General features: G+C 62.3%; 1 protein-coding gene and 1 long non-coding RNA gene across 2 annotated transcripts; one reads left to right on the top strand and one right to left on the bottom strand.

Annotated features, from left to right (window-relative positions):
- Window positions 1-232: 232 nt before the first annotated feature.
- On the bottom strand, window positions 233-6,377 carry LOC118652101. Its single transcript, XR_004966431.1, has 3 exons — window positions 6,205-6,377; window positions 2,682-2,762; window positions 233-2,099 (listed from the first exon to the last, which is right to left on the bottom strand). It is a non-coding gene; the product is annotated as an uncharacterized LOC118652101 (long non-coding RNA).
- Window positions 6,378-6,734: 357 nt separating this feature from the next.
- Window positions 6,735-23,304, top strand: TTLL12 (tubulin tyrosine ligase like 12). The gene is made up of 14 exons (XM_036296479.1): window positions 6,735-6,987; window positions 10,265-10,437; window positions 12,726-12,924; window positions 13,605-13,764; window positions 13,842-13,975; window positions 16,143-16,219; window positions 17,110-17,226; window positions 17,345-17,539; window positions 17,978-18,089; window positions 18,711-18,862; window positions 19,159-19,240; window positions 21,295-21,363; window positions 21,864-22,002; window positions 22,309-23,304. Exons 1-14 carry the CDS (start codon window positions 6,811-6,813, stop codon window positions 22,458-22,460), a joined length of 1,938 nt encoding a protein of 645 aa, XP_036152372.1. The 5' UTR covers window positions 6,735-6,810; the 3' UTR covers window positions 22,461-23,304.
- Window positions 23,305-24,941: the final 1,637 nt, after the last annotated feature.

Here is a 24,941-nt window from a genome sequence, read left to right as displayed (position 1 = left end):
TCTAAGTTCTGTCATGTTACATCTGTATTTATACCAGTTGATTCCAATCCTATCAATCTCTATTCCAAAGGTTAGGGCATTTCTTATCTCCATTCCAGGGAGTAAAGATTATGTAGCTTAAGCATGATTGTTCGTAGTTAAAGTGATTAATTACCCACCTGGCACTTAGTTAAGAGGTTTTATTCCCTCCCTAACTTCAGGGGAAAATCCCTACCTGGGGAAACAACCTTTCTCAGAGACCTTGGTTAAAACACATAGTGCCAAGAAGGTGAGCAAACATATTAAGAACAGTATGCCATATATGCCAGGTCCCTTGAAACAGCAAGCATGGACCGGCTCCCGGCACCAAGGAACATGGGAGAATCTTAAATGAACGCCCCCAGACTGTTGCCTCTGCGCCCCCTTCCCCCTCCCTCCCCTCCCCAGCCACAATGACCAGCCCACAAGGAGCTCAGAGTGAGAAGGTCACGGCACCCTGAGCAGGTCAGGATCGAGGCAGGCCAGCGAGGGCCCGGAGACTGGGGGCTGGGGACAAGCCGGATCAGGGTGGATTTTACAATCCAGGTGAGGGCTCGGGACCCCAGAGTTCTGCTGCCATGACCCATCTCGGTATGGCGAGTCCCCTGAGTGCCACCAGCACCTTCTCTGCCAAATCCAACTCCCATTGGGGTCAGCACTCGGGTAGGTCAGGGTCAGCGGAGGAACCCCAGGGCCACACCGCCCTTCCCTGGTCCCCGTCCTGGAAAGCCAGCCCTGGCTTCCAGAAAGAGGCCTGTCTCCCTGTCAAGCCCTTGGTCATCCCTGGACAGTAGACAGGCGTCCCAGAATGGCCCCAGCAGCTCCTGCCCAGCGTGTGGTGACCGGCTGGAGGAGGCCGAGGGTCCAGGTGGTTCTCGGGCAGCTTTCCCTCCTGCCGTGCGCTGGTCGGGGACACCGGATGCAGCAGAACTGAGGTGCAGGGCTAGAAGTCCAGGCTGCAGTGGCTCAGAGAGGCCAGCTTCCAAAGCCTAAATCTCCCCCGCCTCTTGCAACCCTGTTTCCCTCCCAGGCACGGCCAAGGCCACCCATGTTCCCAGACAAGAGGCCGACCTGCGGAGCTGTGGCGGGTACGAGTGACATTGGGGGGTGAATAATCCTTCCAGCACCTCCACTGCCCAGCAGAAAGAGAAGGTGCCGAGCTAAGCTGGGTCATTTAGTAAATGTTTGCTGAGCACCTACTGTGTGCTAGGCTCCTAGAAAGGGAGAGAGCCCACGGCCAGGGCTGACGGATCCCCTGGAAAGCCCCCTGGATGAAGAGACAAAGCCGGGGGTGGGCAGGACGCGTCTCTGCCCCACGCAGTGCCCGCTGCCTGTGCCTCCACAGCCAGTGCTCCGGAAGGGAACTTCCTCCCTTGTCACCAGGAACCCCAGCCTTTCTTACCTCCCTGCCCCATGCCTGGAAGTCAGCCGACCTGGAAAACTGCACCTTACAGCCAGGCTCCCTTCCTCACCGAGTTGCACATGGTGGCAGCCAGCCCTCTGACCAGGGCGGCAGCACAGAGCCTTCGTCAGGCCAAAGGCAGGAGGACTTGACGTTGAGAGACACTGCAAAGGGCTTGGTGCTCCCACGGCAATGTCAGCAGTACCCCCAGACCGCCAGCCCCTCCAGGAGGAAGTCCTAAGAAGTCCCAAGTCTAAGCACCTACTGTGTGCCAGCCACCAGCAGGGGCGAGTCAGCCCCACCCAGGACCAGACGACATGGCCATGGCCACACCCTGCAGGTGGCCCCCAAGGAGCAGGCCCCTGTGCTTCCCTGAGGCCCCAGAGCCTGAGCAAACTCTGACATCCTCTAGGCCCCCAGTCTCAGCAGGAAGGGCCGAGGTCCCCCCACCTTGCCTAGCTGGCTCTGGGCTCAGCCTCACCACCGGCTCACACAAAGCGCTGTCCCTGGGGGTGGGTGCAGCCACACTGTTCTTCAGTCTGGAGCTGGAGACTCGGGGAGGCCAGGTGACCTGCCTAAGGCGGGTAGTAACTCTAGCAGAATCCAAACCAAGCCCATCTGATCCCGAAGCTGATTGTGGGTCGGGCAGCCCTGGCAGTGGATTGTCCGGGGCGAGGATCTAAAGGGCAGAGCGAGGAGAGAGCAAGGAGGGCTAGGGGTGGGGACAGTGACAATCCCTCCCTCCAGAACCAGCTCATGCAGAGGAGGATGGGCTCTGCCTGCTCCCTGGTGGGACAGCCGTTTAGTCCATTGGAACTGGACCGGCGGGGCAAGCGAGGCCGCAGCACGGCGCCCACCCGAGGTTCCTGCTGCTTCCAGCCCAGGCCCCGCGCAGCCTGGGGAGGCGCCCAGTGCCCCCTCCCTAGCTCCCCTCTTCCAGGCCCAGCACACGCTCATAGAGAGCGGGCCCTCGCGGCAGAGGCCACACAGGTCCCGGGACTGCGTATGCAGAACCTTCCACAGCCGGAGCGACGCGGCCAGGCTGCTCCCCGGGGTCTGCACGCGTGGGTGGGGGCCCGGGAGCTGGGCCTGTGCCCGCCGCCTCCCCGGGGCTTCCTTCCGCGAGGGCCGCTGTGCGGTCTGAGCCCGGCACCACTGCCTGGAGTGACAAAGGCCAGCGTAACTGCGTTGCCGTGAATACTGTTTTCTCCATGATGTTCACACACATGCAGGTCATGGAACACGTGTGAAAATCACTCACAGTAAACAGAAGGTGAACTGGAATACTGCTCCCTTCCTCTCCTCATCAGAGGTCACGGTGGGGTGGGGAGGACCACGGTCACTGAAATCAGAAAAGAAAAAAACGCTGGCTGGGCTGAGGCCCCCTGGGCTCTGGGAGGCAGCGCGGCGAGTGCACGACCTGCAGCGGGAGGGCTCCCCACACGAGGGAGAGGCGCTCCCAACGAGCTGCCGAAAGCAAACAGTGAACGCGGGGCTGAGTCCCATTTCTCCAGGACTGGCCATGGGCCGATGTTCCCCCAACGGACTCTCACCTGGGAGCCACGGTCAGCAAGCCTCAGGGGACGTGGGACCCTGGGAACCAGGTGCATGACCAGTGGTGTGTGTGTGTGTGTGTATGTGTGTGTGTGTGTGTGTGACCATGGCTTTCATCAGGTTCTCAACCCTAAAAGGCTAATAACCACTATTCTCCTCAGTAATGTGGAGAACCCCTGGCATCATGCACTCGACAGAAGGAAAAACAATTTTATAAAGGATATTAGTATTCCAGATGAGATACTGGAACACAGTGATTTAAAAGTCTAAGGAGCCCTGGCCAGTGTGGCTCAGTGGATAGAGCGTCAGCCTGCAGACCCAAGGGTCCCAGGTTCGATTCCGGTCAAGGGCATGTGCCTTGGTTGCAGGCACATCCCCAGTGGAGAGTGTGCAGGAGGCAGCTGATCAATGTTTCTCTCACATCAGTGTTTCTAACTCTCTACCCCTCTCCCTTCCTCTCTGTAAAAATCAATAAAATATATATATTTTTTAAAAGTCTTGCCCTACCGGTTTGGCTCAGTGGATAGAGCGTCGGCCTGCGGACCCAAGGGTCCCAGGTTCGATTCCGGTCAAGGGCATGTGCCTTGGTTGCGGGCATATCCCCAGTGGAGAGTGTGCAGGAGGCAGCTGATCGATGTTTCTAACTTTCTGTCCCTCTCCCTTCCTCTCTGTAAAAAATCAATAAAAATATATATATTAATTTTAAAAAAAAGTCGAAGGAAAGCCCTGGTCGGTGTGGCTCAGTTGGTTGGGCGTCATCCCATTCACTCAAAGGTCACCGGTTCAATTCCCTGTCAGGGCATGTGCCCAGGTTGCGGGGCTCAATCCCTGGTTGGGTGAGTACGGAAGGATCAGTGTTTCTTACATCAATGTTTCTCTCTCTCCTCCCTCTCTCTTTCAAAATCAATAAAAACATATCTTAAAAATAAAAATAGCCCTAGCTGGTTTGGCTCAGTGGATAGAGCATTGGCCTGCGGACTGAAGGGTCCCAGGTTCGATTCCGGTCAAGGACACATGCCCAGGTTGCAGGCTCAGTCCCCAGTAGGGGGCATGCAGGAGGCAGCTGATCAATGATTCTCTCTCATCATTGATGTTTCTATCTCTTTCTCCCTCTCCCTTCCTCTCTGAAATCAATAAAATATATTTTTAAAATAAACATATAAGTCTATGGAAACTTCAGGGAATATACCCAAAAGAATTGAAAGCAACCTCGAAGATATTTTTCTTGTGTTCATCTGAAAAGCCAAACCATCCCCATTAATGTGTTGGCTCCACTGGCCTAGGAATTATTCCATAGTTGAAGCCAACTTGTATCAGTCATTACATAGTTCCAACTTTTTCATCCAATTTGTGAGACTAAAATTAAGCTATCTGAAGTTCATTCTGCTCCAAGTGAAAAACTAGCATCATTGTGAATGCTACGCAGCTAAGTTCAGTTAAAACGCTGAATAGTAAAGGCCTTTTTCTGCAACGATAATCTATATATATAAAAGGCTAAGTGGCCAACTGTAAGACCGACTGGCCGGTACATACGATGCGCACTGGCAATGTGTGTTTCGATCCGTCATTGTCGATCGTGAATTTGGGTGACACTTCTATTATAGAGAAAGGGTGAATAGCGATATTAAAATATTTCTTCTAATTACTTTCCTTTCAATGTGCACGAATCCATGCACCAGGCCGATCATACTCAAATAAAATTGGATGTGGCCCAGCATAGACTAACATTCTTGGTAAAGTCCTAATCCCGTGGAGCAGAAAGGCACTTGGAGCTGGATGTGGTTCATAATTTCATCCAGACAAGCTGTAAAATTATACCAATGGAATTAAAAATCGTAGTTGTCAAAATTTTACAAGTCCTTTTTTCAATCCTCACCTGAGGATACATTCTTACTGTGTTTTTTTGGTTTGTTTGTTTGTTTTTTAGAGAGGAAGGAAGAGGGAATGAGAGAGAGAGAGCAACATCAATCGGTTGCCTCCATTACGTGCCCCAACCCAGGATCAAATCTGAAACCTGAGTATGTGCCTTGATCAGGAGGCAAACCCTCGACCCTCGTGCACTGGACAACTCTCCACCGAGCCACGCCGGCCAGGGCTGCAAGTATTTTTTCATAGAGTAATTGAACCACAGTTTTGTGACAAAGCTGATGTAGATTTAAAAACAACAACTCCCGAGGGCAGTAACATGTTTTCCTCTGTGCCCCGCACCCGCTGGAGTTTGGAAGTTTGAGCCTTTACAAACCAACTCAAGTGTCGTAGCCACAATGAACAGGTCCTCTGAACTGGCACACTTTGTTTAAATGCGGTTTAAAATGCTTAATCAAAGTACTGGTATTCACCAACCGAGCACCAAAACACCCACAAACTTCGGCCTTTGAGCCTTTTGGCAAAATGCAATTATTGCCAAGTTGCAAGGGGAAGCATGGCGATGGCAGTGAGGGGAGGAAGCAGCTTGCCTCTGCCCTGAGGCTCTCGCTGGTCTAATCATCACAGACGTGAGACAGATGAGCAAGAGAAAGTAACCAAAGTCCATGCATTGGCATGGGAACCCCGAGTGCATGAGAGTCAGACCCCGAGGCAGGAAGGGAAAGTGGGTGCATCGGGCATTCTGCTGGGGGTGAGAGAAGCTGCCTGGGGCGCTTCAGGTCCCGCAGGTCCCTAGGAGCCGCGGCTCAGCAGTCAGCGGCTTCCCTGCCTGGAGAGAGCGTTAGGAAGGCTCTGCCATGATCTCTTAGGGGCAAGGCCTGATTCTAATCCCCTAGTTCAGCGGTTCTCAACCTTCCTAACGCCGCGACCCTTTCATACAGCTCCTCATGTTGTGGTGACCCCCAACTTCATTGTTACAAATTGAACATAATTAAAGCATAGTGGTTAATCACAAAAACAATATGTAATTATATGTGTGTTTTCCCATGGTCTTAGGCGACCCCCAGTTTGAGAACCGCTGATAAATCATGGGGAGAGGGGGCGCGGGGGGCGGGGGGGGGGCGGGGCCGGGGACACAGAAGTTTCTCTTCGGGGCACAGGCCTCGGTCGCCTGGAGCTAATACCCCGCATGGCCCTGGGCTCATCTTGGGGTGGCCCCATCTGAACCCCACAGAAGCAACAGGACCTGGAAAACTGAAATGTCCACAGAATGACTTTCAAGTTCTGTAATTACACCCTGAAATGCTTGGGCAGTACCTCAACCTGTAAGACCCCCCCCACGCCCCCGCTTTAACTGCACGCACTTGGCTCCCGTGTAAATGGAAGGACGCGGAGAGGCCCCACTTCGCAACCTGAAGGCGGCGAAGCTCTGGGGACGCGAGCCCCGCCCTCCGAGGCCGGCGGTGGCTCTGCCCGGCACCAGCCTGGCCACGCGCGTCTCCGGCCGCAGCTTCTCCTTCGGGACAGTCGGAGTCTCTTCCGGTTCCCACCGCTCCCGGCATCCCGCGGGGCAGCCGCGTGGGAGAGAAAGCACCGCCCCCAGGCACGCGTGCGCACAGCCCGGCACGCCCAGCCACCGACACGCCCCCCGCCCACGCGGGCCCACGCCACACGCACGCGCACTCGCGCACGCGCCCCTCGGGCGGCCGGGCTTTCGGCTCCCGGGTCCCGCCCCTTGCGCCTGGCGCCCCGGCTGCCCGCAGCGTGCGCTCCCGGGGGTGGGCGGGGCCTAGGGCGGCTGGGGGCGGGGCCGCGGAGGGGCGGGGCCGCGGACGGCTGGGTGGGGGAGCCCGGCGCGGGGGAGGCGGGCGCCCCGGCGGTGGGCGGGGCGGCGCTGGCGGGCGGGCCGCGGTGGGAGGGCTGGGCCCGCGGGCTGCGGCGGCTCTGGGTTTGGCGCTGGCGGAGGCGCCATGGAGGCGGACGCGGGGTCGGTGCCGATGCCGGAGCCGGCGCCGAGCTCAGAGCAGGGTCCGGACCCCGAGGAAGTCGCGCGGGCCGAGTTCGCGGCGCTGCACGGCCCGGCGCTGCGCGCGTCGGGGGTCCCCGAGCGGTACTGGGGCCGCCTCCTGCACAAGCTGGAGCACGAGGTGCGGGCCGGGGCGCGCGGGGAGGTCGAGGCGCCGGGGCCGGAGCGGGCCCTGGGCACGCCGGGGGTGCACCGCCCGGGCCCTGCCACCGGGCAGGGTGTGGCCTGCGGGCCGGCCCTTGGCGGGGAGCCGCTGGGGTCTGGCGGCCGGGGGGCGGGCTGGGTCCGCCTGGGAAAGGCTGGACACGTGCGGAGGAGGGGGTGGGAGGTCGTGGTGTGCCCCGCTGGGCAGGTCTCGGAGCTGGGGGCGGTGTGGATGGACGAGGCCGGAGAGGCTGGCAGAGAAGAGCCACGAATGCCGGGATGACCGACTGAGACTTTTCGTCCCCGAAAGCGGGGGGCCTGAGAGTGCTGCCGGGGCCCGCACCTGTGGCCCGGTCCTGCCTGCACCTGGGCCTGGGCCTGGCCAGGGCCGCGCGGAACCGGGAACTAAAATGAAGCCTGGCTCCTGCTGGCTGCCAGCCCTGAGCTGCCCTGGGCGGAGTAAGCGCCATCACCCCCATTACACAGCTGAGAAAACTGAGGCTCGGGGAGTTTGTCCGAACTGGAAGCTTTCAGCCACCGCCTTCCCCTGGGAGAACAGGAGCCCCATGAATTTGTGTGGCTTTAATTCTCGGTCATAAAAGTTTTTCATGTTCCTCAATGGACTTGAGCCTGACTCACCCTCATTTTGCAGGTTAAAGAAAACAGTGTGGGAGATGGAGAACACATCTAGAGAAAAACGAAAAAGTCCTAGATGTGTGTAGGTTCTCCCTTTTCGTGGGGACAGCTCCATTCTGCTCACCAGCTTCTCTAGCCTGGACCCTGGGAGGGTGGGGGGACGGAGTCCTGGCTACGGGGTGGCCCCTGGTTTGGGGTGGTCGGCCCAGTGCTGAAGACAGAGCACTTTAACAGGACAGCTTGTGGGTCCTTCTTAGCTGGAATCAGGCCCCTTTTCAGGAGGCTGCCTCCTGGGGCCAAGGCAGACTAAGTGGCCTCAGTGATGAGGGGAACTCCGGAGCCAGACAGGGTGTCCCCGAGCCTGGACAGCCCCCCTCTCAGCCAGTTCCTGTATATGCAAAGTTGGGGTTGGACCAAGTACCTTCCTGCTCAAAACACAGGCAGTTGCTGTAAAAAAGATACAGTGTCGACTGCAGATAGTCCATACCTATCTGTTGTAACAGTGAATGCCCTCCCCCCTCCCCCCTCCCCCCTCCCCAGTGACTTGCCCTCAATTCCGCCTGCATTTCCTGAGCACTTGCCCTGGGGTGGGAGGGGACCCAGCAGTTTGTTAGGATAAAAGGTCCTCACTCGCTGCAGCCCTGCCAGCCTCGATGGGCAGTGAGCTCTGACTTGGGCAGGTCACTCGCCCCATGGAGCCTCCATCTAGAAACCGGGGTCTTGCCCTGGCCCGGAGGCTCGGTTGGTGGCAGTGTCATCCCGTACACCACAAGAGGGGTGGGTTCCATTCCCAGTCAGGGCACATACCGAGGTTATGGATCTGACCCCCAGTCTGGGCGAGTATGGGAGGCAACCAGTCAATGTTTCTCACATCGATGTCTGTCTGTCTCTCTCCCCCTTCCTCTCTCAAATCAATAAAACATCCTTTAAAAAAACACACACACACATACCTTAGAAATCGGGAGTCTTGGCAGGGAGGGCTAGGAAGGCGTGAGATAAGGTGCCACCCGTGCCCAGCACACAGTGGGCAGTCACCGGACCAGCGCCCCGTCTGCCCTGCCCGCACCTGCTCTGACCCAGTGTTTTTCCAGGGCCTCGCTGCCGCTCCAAGTTATGGGCAGAGCGGTGAGTCACGGCTCTGCCTGACCCACCCTGCAGTCACTGTTGCAGGGGACCTGCTGCTGCTGTGAACCCAGATGTGGGGAGGGCACAGGCACCTGCCCGCAGGGATGGGGTCCCCCAGTTCCATCCGCAAGGCGATGACCCTGGCGCCTTGCCTCAAAGGAAAGCTCCCTTGGAAAGGCTGGGAACGTGTTTAAAATAATAAGTTTCAGCACTTCCACCGTGGTGGAGGGATTGTGGTCACACCCACCCACAGCCTGGCAGAAGCCAGTCCTGAGGACGCCCTCCACCCCCTTGCCTTTAGGTTGTGTCCGTCCCATCCCCCGCCCCTCTGACTGACTCCTCCGTAACATCCTCCGGGGCCCTCCAGGCCCAGCACCACGCACCCGGTCCTCCCAGACGGCCCAGCCCGACTGCGCTCTGCCACTGGGCCGTAGCTCCCTGGGCAAGATCCTGAGAGCTTCATCCTCACACCCCAAGGTGCCTGTGCCCGGGGAGCTAGCAGGTTTCCAACTGCTGGGGTGAATTTTGCATCTTTTTTTAATAATTGCGGGAAATAGGTTTTCAGGAGAGCTGGCCTTTGTTCAGTCCCTGCTGTGTGCCAGGGACTCCTGTGCACCGTTGCGTTGGCTTAGCCGGCAAAGCTATCCTGGAAGGCGATGGTACCCGCCCCCCGGGCCCGGCCTCAGAAGTGGAATGCTGGGAGCAGGTGCTTTTGGAGCATTTGCTGGGCTCAGGTTTAGCTCTTTATGTGTCTTCCTCGTGAATCCTCCCAACAACCCTCTGAGGTAGGTCCTACTATGCCAACTGTATGGATGGGGAAACTGAGGCACGGTGTGGCTCATTGCCTCGTTCGAGGTCACGTAGGCCGGCCCCAGAGCACACTGGAGCTGACTTCACGCGCTGCACGTGGCCGGCCGTTGTCCTTTGCCAGGGAAACGCAGGGACCAGGGCCTTTATCTTCCTGGCTCGGACCTCAGGTCACGCTTCCCGCGGGCCTGGCTGCTGCTCAGCCGGGGGGCGCGGTGGCCACAGGAGGCCCGGACACCTGTTTCCCTCTGGGTTTTCCCAGCTGCCCTGGTGTTCGATGGGTTCCTCTGGTGAGAGCAACCTTGGGGTGAGACCCCTGGCCACCGAGATCCTGACCTTCATTTGCTTCCAGTGTGACCAGAGCCACACACACACACACACACACACTGCTCACTCTGCCTCGGGATTCGCTTTCCCTGTGCAGCAGGGGCCAGAGGAGACATGATTCGGACACATGCATGCAGGCCCGCTTCTAAGCGTGGTCCTGCGGGTAGGCTGGGTCCCAGTTCTGACCGCGCTCTCTTTAGGAGCCTCAGTTTTCCCACCTGTGAAATGGGTAGATGGCGAGCGACAGGCCCAGCTTCTCCTGCGGGGTGTAGTTTGACCTGGAGGCCGGGAGCGGAAGTCCGGCTGTGGTGAGGGTTCGGGGCTGGGCATCCCTCTGACACCCACACTGTGGTCCCCAGGTGTTCGACGCGGGGGAGATGTTTGGGATCATGCAAGTGGAGGAAGTGGAGGAGGAGAGTGAGGACGAGGCCGCACGGGAAGCGCACAGGAAGAAGCCCAACCCGGGCAGCGAGCTCTGCTACAAGGTCATCGTGACCAACGAGAACGGGCTCCAGGCGGCCGACCCCAACAGGTAGGGCCTGGGTGTGACGACGTTGTGGCTGTCAGGGCCAGGCTTCCTTTCAGAGGCCCCCCGAGACCGTGGGCTTTGGGGAGCAGCAGCCATTGCAGGAGCTCGCGTGCTCCTGTATGACGAGCCCTGTGGCCGCAGGCTTCCCTGGGGCTCAGGGGTGCAGCGGTCCTGGTACTGGTGGCGCCCCCTGTGGGTCTGTCCTGAGAGCGGCCTCCCATGCCACACCTGCTACTGGTCGCACAGCAGGTGATTGTTCTGGTTTTGCTGAGGAGGAGGCGGGAAGGACTTCGCCAGCACCCCTAGCTGTTGAGTGTGGGTGTCAACCCATCGCAGTCTTACTGGGGAACCCCGCTTTTGCGAGGACGCCTGGCCTCTCCCCGTCTCCGGAATCTGCATCTCCGGGTGGCGCCTGGGACCCAACATGTTCTCTGGGCTTTGTTCCCAGGACTGAGGAGTGTGGTCTGGTTGCGTCCCAGGTGAGGACACCGACCCAGAGCAGAGCAGGGCTGGGCTTGTCCGGGGCCACAGGGTGGACAGGGCAGAGCTAAGACTGGACCCCGATCCCTGCTTCCCAGGGCCGCCAGCCAGGACAGGCCTGCAGGTCCCTCTGGCAGACTCTGCTGGCACCTGGAGGGAGAACCCTGTTGGCCTCTGGGAGTCGTCAGGCCCCGTGTCAGTGGCTTTTCAGGGAGGGGCTGGCTGCATTCACCAGCCCGAGGTGGCGGGAGTGGCCACCCAGGTCACGGCAACCCCAGCACCTCCGCCACCTGCTCTCTGATGCAGACACTCCCAGGCCCTTCTTTCCCACGGAGCTCAGCGCTGCCAGCCTCCACATGTGCCTGCTCCTTTCCCACCTGTGGGCGCCCGGGGCCCAGGCCCAGGCGAAGCGGGCGCGTGGTACCCCCGGGAGCTCTGCACTGCGCCACGTGGTCATGAACTCCGAGCAGGAGGCAGGGCACCTTCACTTGCTTTAGGGGATACAAAGTAACAGCGTCTTCATGCCCGTGGGGAAGGTCCCAGGGCCAAACCCGCAGGTGCTCAGCTCCCCTGGAGAAATGGCGTAGCACGGGGTGGGCAGGAGGAGGTCTGCAGTTGTGAGTACGTGAAGCAGTTTATTCTTTATTGATTTTTTACAGAGAAGAAAGGAGAGGGATAGAGAGTTAGAAACATCGATGAGAGAGAATCATTGATCAGCTGCCTCCTGCACACCTCCCACTGGGGATGTGCCCGCAATCAAGGCACATGCCCTTGACTGGAATCGAACCTGGGACCCTTCAGTCCGCAGGCCGACGCTCTACCCACTGAGCCAAACCGGTCAGGGCTTATTGTGTTATTGACCAGTTATTGTATTTCCCTGCAAGCAGCTGTAACCGTACTTGTGTCCCACCTGCATTTGCCTGTAACCTACCCCCACCCTGCGTGTGTTTAGTCACCTCTGGGTTACTGATAATACCTAACGCAACGTGAGCGTGTGTGAGCTGCTGTTTAGGGAACAGGGGCCAGAAAGCGTCTGCACATGATCCGTACAGATGCCACCCTCGTAGGCCTGACCACACCGCTCGCCGGACCCGCACGGGCGGCAGATGTTCCAGCCTGAGGTTGCTGGAGCCGAGGCCGCGGAGGACCGGCTGTGTGAGCGCAGAGTAGAGCCTGCCGGCCAGCTGACCTGGCACACCAGCCATCCCAGGCATCTTAGCCAGGGAGCAGGCCAGGCCCGTTCACCCGTTTGTGTGGGGTCGGTGTCTGGCAGCCCTGTCCTGGGGGCAGGAGGGCGGGCATGGCCTGGTCCTCCCTCTCAGCCCCTGCGTGTTGCATGGACGCTCTGCAGCTCCTCCCCCCAGGCTCCTCCCGGGAAACCGGGGTGCGGCCTGCCAGTGTCCATACGTGTGGGGACCTGAGGCCTCTCCCGGAAAAGGCCGTGGTGCTTCCAGTTGCCCTGAGGGCCTGGCGAGCGTGGCGGCTCCTTTGGCTCCTGCCGTGGCCGGGCTGCAGGTGCAGGTGTGCGGCGTGGGGCAGCCCCTCCCTGTCACGGTGGTCGCTGTAACAATCACAGCGCACAGTCAGCATGTTGTGTGTCCCGTCTCCTGGTGCTCCATCAGCCGGTGGTTGGACGCAGGCCCCTGTCGTCCTGTTTTAGAAACGGGTAGAGGCACGTGCCCACAGCCACACAGTGAGTGGTCGGTGGAGGCGGGCCCAGGCCACAGCCCGGCCCCTCCCTCCTCTCGTCTCCTGCTGCTGCCCTTCTCTGTGCCCGCGTGGCAGCCTCACCACGTGGCCTGTGCCTGCAGCATCTTCCTCATCGACCACGCCTGGACGTGCCGCGTGGAGCACGCCCGCCAGCAGCTGCAGCAGATCCCGGGGCTGCTGCACCGCATGGCCAACCTGATGGGCGTCGAGTTCCACGGGGAGCTGCCCAGCGCCGAGGCTGTGGACCAGGTGCTGGAGGAGATGTGGAAGTTCAACCAGACCTACCAGCTGTCCCACGGGGTGAGTGCGCTGCCGGGGGGGGGGGGAGGGGCCTTCACTGCCCATGTGATCAGGGCTGATGGGCGGCCAGGAGCCCGGACCCAGCAGGCCTCCACCTCACAGTGAGCAAGCTCCCCTTCTCCCCTGGCTCCATCGTGGGCCTGTTACCTGCCCTGGACCAGCCAGTGCCAGGACTGGTGTCTGTGGATTTAAGCTCACAGGACGCGCCCCCTCTCAGGCCCCTGCACCTGGGCTGCCTCTTTCCTGGCGCCTTCGGAGAAGAGTCGAGTCCTGTCGGCACGTGTCCTGGGGCTTTCGTCACCCGCCCTCGGCTCCAGCCCCTCACCACTTTTAGGGAAAAACAAGTTGTTCTCGGGATCTCAGCTTCGATGTCACCTCCCATGAACAAATCTCCCGCCTGCCCCTCCCCCAGCCTGGTCACACACACAAGGCCTCACACACCCCGCGGCTGCCAGGCCCATGCCTCGTCTCCACGCGCCTTCAGCACACGGCGATCACCCGTCTGGGCCTGGGTCCTGGTCTGCCGGGCGGGGCCACGTCCCGGAGGCCCCGGTCCGAGGGCTGGGGTCTGCGTGACAGCCGCTCCGCGCTCAGAGCGCTGGGTGGCTGGTGCCGGGTGCGGGGATGGGCGGCAGGGACAGTGGCTGGGCCGTGGACGAGGGCGGTGTCTCTGCCCACAGACGGCCGAGGAGAAGGTGCCGGTGTGGTACATCATGGACGAGTTCGGCTCGCGCATCCAGCACGCGGACGTGCCCAGCTTCGCCACGGCGCCCTTCTTCTACCTGCCCCAGCAGGCGGCCTACACGCTGCTGTGGCCCCTGAGGGACCTGGACACGGGCGGTGAGTCAGACGCCCCCCCCACGGAGGTGGCCAGCCATCGCCTGCCACCCCTGATGGGCCCGCGTGTCTCGGTGCAGAGGAGGTGACCCGGGACTTTGCCTACGGAGAGGCGGACCCCCTGGTCCGGAGGTGCATGCTGCTGCCCTGGGCGCCCACCGACCTGCTGGACGTCAGCTCCCACACACCCGAGCCGCCCGCCGACCACTACCAGGTGCGGCCTCCCCGGCCTCCCTCCGCTCGTGAGCAGCCTCCGCTCATCGCCAGGTGTTGCTGAATGACACCAGCTCCTGGGGGGGGGATGGGGAGCCATAGAGACCAGGGGCTCGGAGCTCGGGCCTGTGGCTGCACCGCTTGGGCGTCGGCCCGAGCCCTGCCCCGGCGCTGCTGCTGGGAGCCGCCTCTCCACGGAGCTGGGTGCTGGCGGTCAGGGCTGCTCTTCCCCGTCTTCATGCCCGCATGTCCTGGCACCGCCTCCCCGGGGACAGGGACACTGTATTCCAACCCCTGCAGCACAGTTCCCAGGAGCAGGAGCCCCAATAAGTAGCTGCACCGTGAGGGCAGCAAAGGTGCTTTTAGTCTGTGGACAGCCTCTCAGTCAGCGGCCCCCCAGGACACACCGGCCCCTCACAAGTGCTGGGCCCAGTACGTGGTGGGGCAGCTCAGGGAGCCGGGGTTAGTGAGGCCTGCGGGGAGTGGGGGCGTGGGGCCTGTAGGAACACAGCCACTGCCAGGGCTGGGCAGAGGTTAGCGCCCGGCCCCTTTCCCTCCCCTGCCCGCTGGTTGGCTGGTCCCCACTGGAAACCGGGCAGCGAGGGAGCCTGTGCTTAGTCCTTATAACAGTGGGATCAACAGGCCTGTTTTTACCGTCTGTTGTACTGAGGATGAGGAAACTGAGGCACAGAGAGGTTAAGTAACTTGCCAAAGGTCACACAGCTGGTGGGAGAACCGTAGTCCAAAACCAAGGGGACCTGATAGCTTCCAAGCAGAGGCCACACACCTCTGCCTCACTTCCCACCCACCCGTCTCGAAGCCGCCTTATCCCCCAGCACGGCAGCCGCTCACGGAATGCCTCGGGGCTGTGGGCGGGAGGGAACCGGTCACCCGGAGTCACTGTGGGAGTCACTGTGGGAGGTGCCGTGTGGTGCTGGCGTTCCGAGTGCTGCTGATTGGAGGCGGGTGCCACGGGGGTCCTGCCAGCACTTTCCCACGAATTCCGGGTCATCACGTGGTGATGGGACTAGCCATGCCCAACACTCCGTGGCCACCTTCTTGTTCAGAATGTTCCGGAGGCTCGTAGAGTGCATGCGCCTAGTAGGTGCTTAGTAAACGTTTGAAAAGTGAGTGAAGGCAAAGGAGTGAGGCTTAAGGGTGGCTGAGGGGCAAAGGCTTCTGGACCTTTTTTTTTTTTTTAATTGATTTCAGAGAAGAAGGGAGAGGGAGAGAGAGAGAGAAACATCAATGATGAGAGAGAATCATGGATCAGCTGCCTCCTGCACGCCCCCCACTGAGGATCGAGCCCACAACCCGGGCCTGTGCCCTGACTGGGAATCGAACCGTGACCTGCTGGGTCACAGGTCCACACTCGACCACTGAGCCACGCGGGCCGGGCGAGACTTCCCGATGTTAACGCTGCTTGTTAGAGGGACATGAATTAAAATGTCTTTCTTCCTTGGGTCGCCCTCTACTGGCCAGGACGAGGGCTAAGAGGCCCAACCCTGAACCGCCCTGGTGGTTCGACCACATCGCCCCCCTGGCTGAGGCCTGGGCTCTGGGCTTAGCTATATCGCCCGGGAGCACGTGCTCCAGCTTCCAACAGCAGACGTGTATCAGCCCACACCCCTGTGCTGGAGGCAGTCAGCCAGAGCCGCCCCCGAGGCCTGAGGGGCTGGGACCTGCCTCCACACGGGCAAGGTGCGGCTGCTGGCAGAGGCCTCCCGGGGTGGCGGCTCACTGCTCGCAGAGCAGGTGACCCGGGAGAAGGGGGAGGAAGCCCCAGGCCTTGGATGAACTTGCACAATGTTCTTCCACTTCCTGTTGGTTAGAAGCAACTCGTTCAGCCCACACACAGGGGAGGTGAATGAAGCACTTTAAGGGAGGTCAGGGAGTCGGGCGGGTTCTCAGCCACCAGCTGCCCAAGCTGGGAGCAGCCCCTCCCAGGCAGGCTGTGGTTTGGCGGTGGATTGAGGAATGGGCCGTCCAGCACCTGCGGGGCCTCGAGCCCAGACCGGGGGGGGGGGGGGGGGGGGGTGGTCGGGAGCTCCACGTGAGGGCTGGGTGTGCCCCCAGATCCCAAGCCCTGCTGTGCCGGGATGGGGAGGCGGTGCTCGCGGCTTCCTTTCTCCAGGGCCCGACTCCACCTCCCATGTCTTTGCTTCCAGGCCATTTTGGAGGAAAACAAGGAGAAGCTGCCACTGGCCATCGACCCGGTGGCGCGTCCCAGCGACCACATCTTCAAGTGCGTACCCTCAGCTTCCAGCCAGACTTCCTGGGTCCCCCTCCCCCTCTGGTTCCACGGCTCCCACAACAGCCCCGCTCAGCGAGGCTCCTAGGCCCGCTCTGTCTTGGGGGCACCGCGGTGACTGAGATGCCAAAAGTGGGGTTCTTAGGGTCACAGAATGCTACAGGCAGTGAGGGGTGAGCGGGCCTGGAGGAAGAGTTTAAAACTCGCCCTGAAGGACAGAACTCGGCTGTGAGTGTGCAAGTGGGGGTGCAGAGCCCCGTCCACCTGGTGGACAGGCTCAAGGTGGGTCCCGCTTGGCGATGACTGGCCTCTCCCTCCAGTAGGAGCCCCTCCAGCTGCCCAGACCTGGTCTGGCCAGAAGGAGCAGCACCTCCCCTCACCCCATCCGCCAGTCCTGGGGGTTCCTCCCACTGCCCGGCCCTCGTCCCCTCTCCCAAGGCCCGCTGCCCAGCACCCCTCCACCTCCCTGAGCTGCTCCCTGCCCCAGCCCTGCCAGCAGCTCAGCCCCGCTCCTCTGCTCCTCCCAGAGCCCCTCCCAGGCCGGCCCTCCTGCCTCCACCTCAACCCCAGCAGACAGGCTCCCAGGCCCTGACCACACCTCTGCCCAGGGCCCGCGCAGGCCGGGCAAGGCGGGCACAGCGAGCGCCAGTGTGGAAGGAGGCCTTGTCGGGCACGTGCCTGAGCAGCACGCTCCCCTGGGCACCCAGGCAGCGGCTCCTCTAAGGGTCAGGCTCCTGGTGTCTGGGGGCAGTGGCGTGTGTCCACGGAGGGAGGCCGCCTTGGTGCACCACTCGGGTTCCCCTGCTTCACCCTAACCAGGCGTCCCTTCCAGGTGGGGGGCGGACTGTAAGCGCCCCCCCGCCTGACCAGCCCCCTCCCCGCAGGGTGCACACGGACGTGCAGCAGGTGCTCAGCCACCTCACGCACCCCCGCTTCACCTTCACGCAGAGCGAGGCGGACGCCGACATCCTCTACAACTTCTCCCACTTCAAGGACTACAGGTGCGGCCCTCCCCCAGCCCCGGGCCGTCCCGCCCCCCACAGCCCCTGAGCCCCTGAACCCCCGGGCCCGCCCCCCACAGCCCCCCACAGCCACTGAACTGGCCCCTCCTCTGCGCAGGAGGCTCAGTCAGGAGAGGCCCCACGTGCTGCTGAACCAGTTCCCCTGCGAGGGCCTGCTGACGGTGAAGGACTGCCTGGCCTCCATCGCCCGCCGGGCGGGGGGCCCCGAGGGCCCGGCCTGGCTGCCCCGCACCTTCAACCTGCGCACCGAGCTGCCCCAGTTTGTCAGCTGCTTCCAACAGCGGGAGAGGCGGTGAGCGCCCCCCACCCCACCACCCACCCCGCCGTCCCGGGGGCCCTGGCCGAGACCCGCAGCTTGCAGGGTCCAGGCCTCACCTCCTTATTCCCTAGGCCAGGGGTCCTCAAACTCCGGCCCGCGGGCCACATGCAAATACAGATATTGTATTTGTTCCCGTTTTGTTTTTTTACTTCAAAATAAGGTATGTGCAGTGTGCATAGGAATTTGTTCATAGTTTTTTTTAAACTATAGTCCGGCCCTCCAACGGTCTGAGGGACAGCGAACTGGCCCCCTGTTTAAAAGGTTTGAGGACCCCTGCCTTAGGCCCTGCCTCTGACCTCTGCGGTGATGCCTTCCTCAGCCCAGGGGAGAAGGGGGGTCCCTCTCTCCCAGGTCCCAGGGCCGTTGCCTGGGAATGCCCCGGGCGCAGCCCAGCCTCCCTTCTGCTCCCAGGGGCGAGGACAACCACTGGATCTGCAAGCCCTGGAACCTGGCGCGCAGCCTGGACACCCACATCACCAGGAGCCTGCACAGCGTCATCCGGCACCGCGAGAGCAGCCCCAAGGTGGGTCCCGGTGGGCGAGGGCGCTCGGTGCACAGGCCGGGGCGGCCCTGGGCGGGGGGCTGGGTCTAGCGCACACCCCACTCCTTCCCCTGCCCTGCCAGCGGGGGGCCGTGGCAGTCCGGTGAGAGGAGGGCACCCGGGTCAGAGCCGTCCTGGGTGTATCTGACCTCAGGCTCCCCACACGCTGCACCACGCGTGACCGCACGGCTGGCGGGAGGTGGCCGGGCCGAGGAGCCCTGGGGCCCTGGACGGAGGCGCCGCAGTGACTGGGCACCCAGGGGCAGTGTCGGGCGCTGGAGGGCGCAGGGCTTGCCCCGGGCAGAGGCGAGGGGAGCGGGCCCGGGACCGTCACACAGGTCCCCCCTGGAACGGGGGCCGGTGGGTTTCAGGCTGGGGATGTGTGTTCAGTTCCCCAAACCTGAACTGGTGGAACCTTGTCCTTCAAGCAAAGCAAAGGAGAGAGAAGGAAGCTGTCCCCAGCCCGACGAGGGTCTGCCAGGGCCGAGGAGGGAGGGCACGGGTGCGGCCCCCCCAGGTGTGGGGACGGCGTGGGGCTGGCCCACGGGCCGGTGCTCTCTGCCGGGTGAGGCGGGCCCCCGTGAGCCTGGTCTGTCCCTGCAGGTGGTGTGCAAGTACATTGAAAGTCCTGTCTTGTTCCTTCGAGAAGACGTGGGGAGGGTCAAGTTCGACGTCCGCTACATCGTGCTGCTGCGCTCGGTGAGGCCCCTGAGGCTGTTCGTGTACGACGTGTTCTGGCTGCGCTTCTCCAACCGGTAACGGAGGCGGGCGGGCGGGGCCGGGGGGGGGCCGGGGGGGCCAGGGCGGGGGGGGCCGGGGCGGCGGGGGACGCGGGGGGGGGGTGGCTCTTCTCTGTAGGGACGGGAAGTCCTGCACCGCGAGCCGCATGGCCACCGTAGGGACGTCGGCTTCCTTGTGAAACAGGCACCCACACCTGTGGGTCGCGATGTCGTGTACGGGCTCCGGGGAGTCCCCGTGGGGCCGTGAGGGGCCACGGGAACGGGCGCCCTGCCGGCGGGACCCACTCAGGGTCTGCCTGCTGGTCTTGCAGGCCCTTCGCCCTCAACGACCTGGACGACTACGAGAAACATTTCACTGTCATGAACTACGACCCGGAAGTGGTGCTGAAGCAGGTAGGGGCCGGGCGGCCTGGGGAGCAGGCAGGCTGTGCAGACAGGAGGTGCCTCTGGCCCCGTGTTATCTCAGCAGCCCCCCCTGCGGCTCTGAGATGATGGGGAGACCGAGGCTGCCCCTGGCCCCCAGAAGCACCACCTGCTTCCATTCAGACCCTCTGAGCACTGGGACAGGTGGGGGAGGGGAGCAGACAGGTGCAGGGCACAGGGTCCCACTCGGGACAAGGGAAAGGAGGGGGGGTGGCTGCTGGCCTGTGACCCTGCCTGGCTCCTCTGAGCGCCTTGCACTCCCCGGGCCCCTGGAGCAAAGGAGCATCTGGGCAAAGCTCCTTCCACGGTTAGTGCCATGGCCAGCACACACCTGGGGCAGGTAGGCACAGCCTGGCGGGAGCTGGCGGCCCTGGGAAGCAGGGTGGCACCGGGGCAGGTAGGCACAGCCTGGCGGGAGCTGGCGGCCCTGGGAAGCAGGGTGGCACCGGGGCAGGTAGGCACAGCCTGGCGGGAGCAGGCGGCTCCGGGCGGAGGAAGGAGGAAAGGAGCCGTTCAGCCTCGGTGCATTAGCCCACAGCCCTCTCACCTGCGGTGGTTAGTGTTGTTTCCGACAACAGGAGCGCCCGCCCCCACACAGGCCTGCGGTGGCCTCCTCCCTCCACCAGGGGGCCCCTCTGAAATGTAGAGGCACATTTTTTTTTTTAACATATTTTTATTGATTTCAGAGAAGGGAAAGGGAGAGGGAGACAGAAACATCGATGATGAGAGAGAATCATTGCTCAGCTGCCTCCTGCATGGCCCCTGCTGGGGATCAAGCCTGCAATTTGGGCATGTGCCCTGACCAGGGATCAAACCGTGACCTCCTGGTTCATAGGTCGACGTTCAGCCACTGAGCCACGCTGGTCGGGCTGCGAGGCACGTCTCGATTCTGTTCAGCATGAGTTCATCCCTAAACAAGGCACACACCTGTGTTGCACACGTGGGCTTTGTGTAAACAGCACCCCAGAGCGTGTTTTAGCGGTTCTCAACCTGTGGGTCGCGACCCCTTTGGGGGTCGAATGACCCTTTCACAGGGGTCGCCTAAGACCATCGGAAAACACATATATAATTACATACTGTTTTTGTGATTAATCACTATGCTTTGATTATGTTCGATTTGTAGCAATGAAGTTGGGGGTCACCACAACATGAGGAACTGTATTAAAGGGTCGCGGCATTAGGAAGGTTGAGAACCACTGTTTTAGGGTTTGTTCGTCATTATTGTCCGTGCGGCTGCGGGCATTCCTGTCTCTCACTGGCCAACAAACTGGAGCTCATTCCTGGGTTTTCCCTGCTGCCTAGCCTGCTGCCCCGGGCCAGGCCTGAGGTCCCCCAGGGAAGGTGCCACGCGCCCCAGCAGGGCTGTTGCTTCTTGTCCCTCTTCCTGTCCGGGGCTCCGCCCACGGGTCCCTGGGAGCCTGAGCCCTCCCGGGTCCCAGGATGCTGTTGGACATTGTCGCTGGGGGAACTGTCTTCCCTCTGCATGAAAAACGTGTCATCCTGGGGGCCCGTTTCTTCTGGCGCCCCCGTGAGTGGGGACACGTGTCCAGGAGGGCGTGAGCACCAGGCTCCCATGGGCAGCCCATCGGTCGTTTCTGGGAGAAACCTGAGCCGACTTGCCAGGTGCGTTTGGGGTAAAGTCTCAGCCTGAGAAGCTGCTGCCCCCAGGCCCTGGAGCTGGTGAGCATGAGCCGGGCCAGGCCCTGCAGACACGGGTCCCAGGCCTGTCCCCAGCGCACGGACACGACCTGCGGAGCCCTCCGCGTGCACTGTCTCCTGTGAGGCCCACAGCAGCCCTGCAGATGCGCTTGCTGGGCAGGGAGCATAGTCCCATTTCACAGATGCAGACACTGAGGCTGCGAGAAGTAATTCTGCGGGTCCAGAGCTCAGACCCCGGCTCCTGCCTCCCCTTTGTGCCCCGAGGGGAGGGGGTTAAGCTGCTGGCGCTGACCTGTGACCCCAGCGAGTGTCGGAGGCCCACGTGGAGGCAGGGCAGAGGGTGACGGGCCTTGTGTCTGTCACAGGTGCACTACGATGAGTTCATCCCTGAGTTTGAGAAGCAGTACCCAGAATTCCCCTGGAGGAGCGTCCAGGTGAGTCCCGAGCGAAGCTGGAGGGGCCAGGGCCTCTGGTGGGCCACGTGGGGGTCTGCCTCCTCGGATGTCCTGTCCTCCCACCGAGGTCAGGGAAGGGACGGTGAGGTGTGGAGGGCGACCTGGAGGGGCCTCAGGGCACCCTGGGGACAGCCAGACGGCCACAGCCCTGCCTGTCCCTGGAATCGCAAACCTAAGGGGGCAGCAGGGACTCCACTGGAGGTGCAGGCTGCCCTCCACGTCCCAGGTGAGCGTGGCAGGTGCCCTGCACCCTGCACACCGTGGTAGAGAGGGGAGCCAGGGGCTCGAGGCAGGAGACAGGCAGGTGGTGCCAGGACGGAGGGGCAGGTGTGGGCAGAGGCGGCTACGGCCAGGCCTGGAGAAACAGGGTGGAGGAGGAGGTGACTTGGGCCTTTCGGGGCTGGGGCTTGGGAAGGGGCAGCAAACCCCACGTGGAGGGGCCGCTCCGGGCAGCCCTGACCCAGCCTCCCGGTCCCCAGGCTGAGATCTTCCGGGCCTTCACGGAGCTGTTCCAGGCGGCGTGTGCTAAGCCGCCACCCCAGGGCCTCTGCGACTACCCCTCGTCCCGGGCCGTGTACGCCATCGACCTCATGCTGAAGTGGGACAGCCGTCCGGACGGTGAGGGTCCCCGTCGCCCAACCCCTCACGCACCCCAAGCCGATGGCCAGAGGGGGCGTCGCTAGCCAGGCTGCTGGGTGGTCCTTTGCCAGGAGACCTGGGCCTGGGGAGGCCCATCATTAAGGGGCGACAGCCTGCAGGACAGAGAGCCAACGGGAAGGGGGAGGGGCCACCCCACTTCCTGGAGGCGCAGGAGAGGCTGGGCCGGGCCCTCGGGTCCTTCGTGGAGGAGGCCCCAGGCCAGGCCCAGGAGCCGGAGCCCCGTGCGCCCCCCAGGAGTGAGGTGCCTGCGCTTTGTGCCCTCAGGGCAGCGAGTGATGCAGCCCCAGATCCTGGAGGTGAACTTCAACCCGGACTGCGAGCGCGCCTGCCGGTACCACCCCACCTTCTTCAACGACGTCTTCAGCACCTTGTTCCTGGACGAGCCCAGTGGCTGCCACGTCACCCGCCTGGTGTAGGCGCCCGGCCTCCTGCGCGGGCTCCTGGCGACCGGCCTCGGCTCTGAGCGGCTGCTGCAGAGCCCCCCTCCCCCCGCTGGGCGCAGGCCGCCAGGACCCGCTCCCCACCCTGGCGCAGGTCCTCCCTGAGGCCGGGAGCCGGCCCGTCACACTGTCCCAGGCCGAGTGCCAGGCGCCGTGTACACCCCCCACCACCTGTGCGGTGTTGCTCAGCTCAGCCCCAGCTTCATCGCTGAGTTCGGTTCCTGGCGGCCATGTTTCCGGGCGTTAGCGAAAGAGGGGTTCTGGGGAGTATGGCGAGGTGTCCCCAGAAACAAGGTCCCCCCGGAACGCCTGTGGGAACCCAAACATCAGGGCCAGTCGGCTCTTGTCCAGTCTGTCCAAGTGTCGTGGCTCCCCCAGAGCGGGCTCAGGCTCCCACCCCTCCCCTAGGCCCCGTGTGGCGGGCGTCCCCAGAACACCTTGGGGACCCTGCTTGCCAGACCCAGCCCTCTCGTGCCCCCATTCCCCACCCCCACCCCCCACTCCCCAGAACTGTCACCAGCAAACCTGTGGCCCCAGGGCAGCTGCTGATGCCTCTCCGTCTACCAGGGGCAGCCGCCCTGCTCCCCGTGGTCCTGGCCTCCCTGGCACTGCAGTGGGCGCCCTCTCTGAGGGTGGGTGGCGCTTGGGCGAGGGGACTCGGGGTGAGGGCAGCAGCGCAGCCGGCAGTGGGGGGCTTCGAGGGACGATTCCACCGAGAACTTCGCGTCAAATACATCCTCCACCAGAGTCCAGGGTCAAAACGTCGGGTTATTGTTACTCTTTCGTTTATGGGAAGAAAATACAAAATTCTTGTTCTTAATATCATTTCTGAAACTTGGAGTCAGATGCCAGCTGTAGCCGCAATGCGCCTGCCCCAGCTAACGGGACAGTGGCAGGGGCCTGCTTTGGGGTGTGTGTGTTTGCGGGGGAGGTGTGTGTGTGTGTGTCTGTGTCTGTGTCTGTGTAGCCAAGAGAAGTCCTTGAAACTGCACCGGACCGTGCCTCCCACCTCTGGGTCTGCCTGTCCATCCTCTGCTGACCAGGGCCTCGGCCCTTCCCTGTCCCATCGCGGGCGGGACAGCGCCGGTTTTCTCCCGGGAAGAGCTGCTGGCGTCCCCCTCCTCGGCTGGGTTTGTACCACGACAGAGTATTGGCCTCCCTGTGTCTGGGTCCAGGGGCCACAGGCCGGGCAGGCTCTGCCAGCGGCTTTCCTCCTGGTTCAACCAGACCATCCAGATGTGAGACCCGGGAGGAGAAGCCAGGGGTGCTCAGGGCCCAAGTTTCATCTTAGACCGTTCGCTGCCACAACAAAATGCCGTAAACTGGCGGCTTAAAGAACAGAAACTTCTCACAGTCCTGGAGGCTGGGGTGGGGGGGTCCCGAGATCAAGGGACCAGCAGATCGGTGTCTGAGGTCCACTCCCGGTTCATAGACATCGTGCTGTGTCCTCACGTGCAGAAGGGGCGAGGGGTCTGCGGGGTCTCAGCGCACTGATCCCACTCCGCAGGGCTCCACCCCGTGACCTCATCACCCCGCGTGGGGGTTAGGATGTCAACACATGAATTTGGGGGGACAGGCACCCTCAGACCACAGTTCCCTAACCTTTCAGAGCAGGAAGTGGGGGCAGGTGTGGGGAGACCGGGCTGCTGTGGACTCTGAGCTCTGAGCACTTGCATCAGGACCTCGGCCGGCACTCCCCCGTTTCCTGTCCTGGGATCAGGGACATCAGGGGCCCTCGCCGTTCAAGGGACGCCAGAGGGTCCGGGAGCTGGGGCAGAAGAGGTGACGACCTACCGCTGCGCCTCTGGGCAGCCTGAGCGGACTGGTCCCGTGTCCTCCGTGGTCAGTGGCCAGGAGGGGAGCCGAGACCTCGCCCGCAGAAGCGACCCCTGAAAAGGGTGCAGCCCCTCGGACCCGATGAATCTGCGAGGTGTGGGCTTTCCTGTTGAGCCAGCGTGGAAACGGCACCGCGGGGCCTCGCGGCTGTAACAGCCAGAAAGGGAGAGGATCTGCGAGGACCCGGGAAAGCCTCGCGGACAGCCAGCAGGCAGGGCGCACAGCAAGTGCCGCCGCCTCGCCCGTCCTCCCGGCGTTCCTGTGGCTGAGCAGGTGGGGTGTTGCCGGACAGGAACAGACCCCCAGGCGTAGGGGACGGACACCCAGCTGCCGCGGGGGCTGCAGTGCCGCGCAGCGTCTGCGGACACGTGTGCCCTGTGCCCGAGGAGAACTCGGAACCAAGTGACACGGTGGGTGTGCAGTCCCCCGGCCCCCGCTGCTCTGCGGAGCCGCCCAGGGCCCGCACGCGCTCACGGCCGCCAGGTGCCTGCAGAGCCGAGCTTGTTGGACATCGAATCGCAGCGAGTGCGCAGGGCGGCGGCAGGGCGGGCGGCGGCTGTCTGCTCAGCTCCCCGAGCTCCTCGTAATTCGGGGTCACGTCTGACTGTGCAGCCAGGAGGA

The sequence above is a fragment of the Myotis myotis genome, unplaced genomic scaffold, assembly GCF_014108235.1.
Source record: "Myotis myotis isolate mMyoMyo1 unplaced genomic scaffold, mMyoMyo1.p scaffold_m19_p_3, whole genome shotgun sequence".
Lineage (NCBI taxonomy): Eukaryota > Metazoa > Chordata > Mammalia > Chiroptera > Vespertilionidae > Myotis > Myotis myotis.
Note: the sequence above shows the minus strand (reverse complement) of the source record. Positions and strands in the feature narration are given on the sequence as shown.

Bases quoted from the DNA above. Each gene is read 5' to 3' on its own strand.
- TTLL12 (XM_036296479.1), top strand. From the start codon at position 6,811: ATGGAGGCGGACGCGGGGTCGGTGCCGATGCCGGAGCCGGCGCCGAGC. The intron at 13,976-16,142 runs GTGCGGCCTCCC...CTTTGCTTCCAG, and splicing joins CGCCCGCCGACCACTACCAG to GCCATTTTGGAGGAAAACAA. The intron at 17,540-17,977 runs GTGAGCGCCCCC...TTCTGCTCCCAG, and splicing joins TTCCAACAGCGGGAGAGGCG to GGGCGAGGACAACCACTGGA.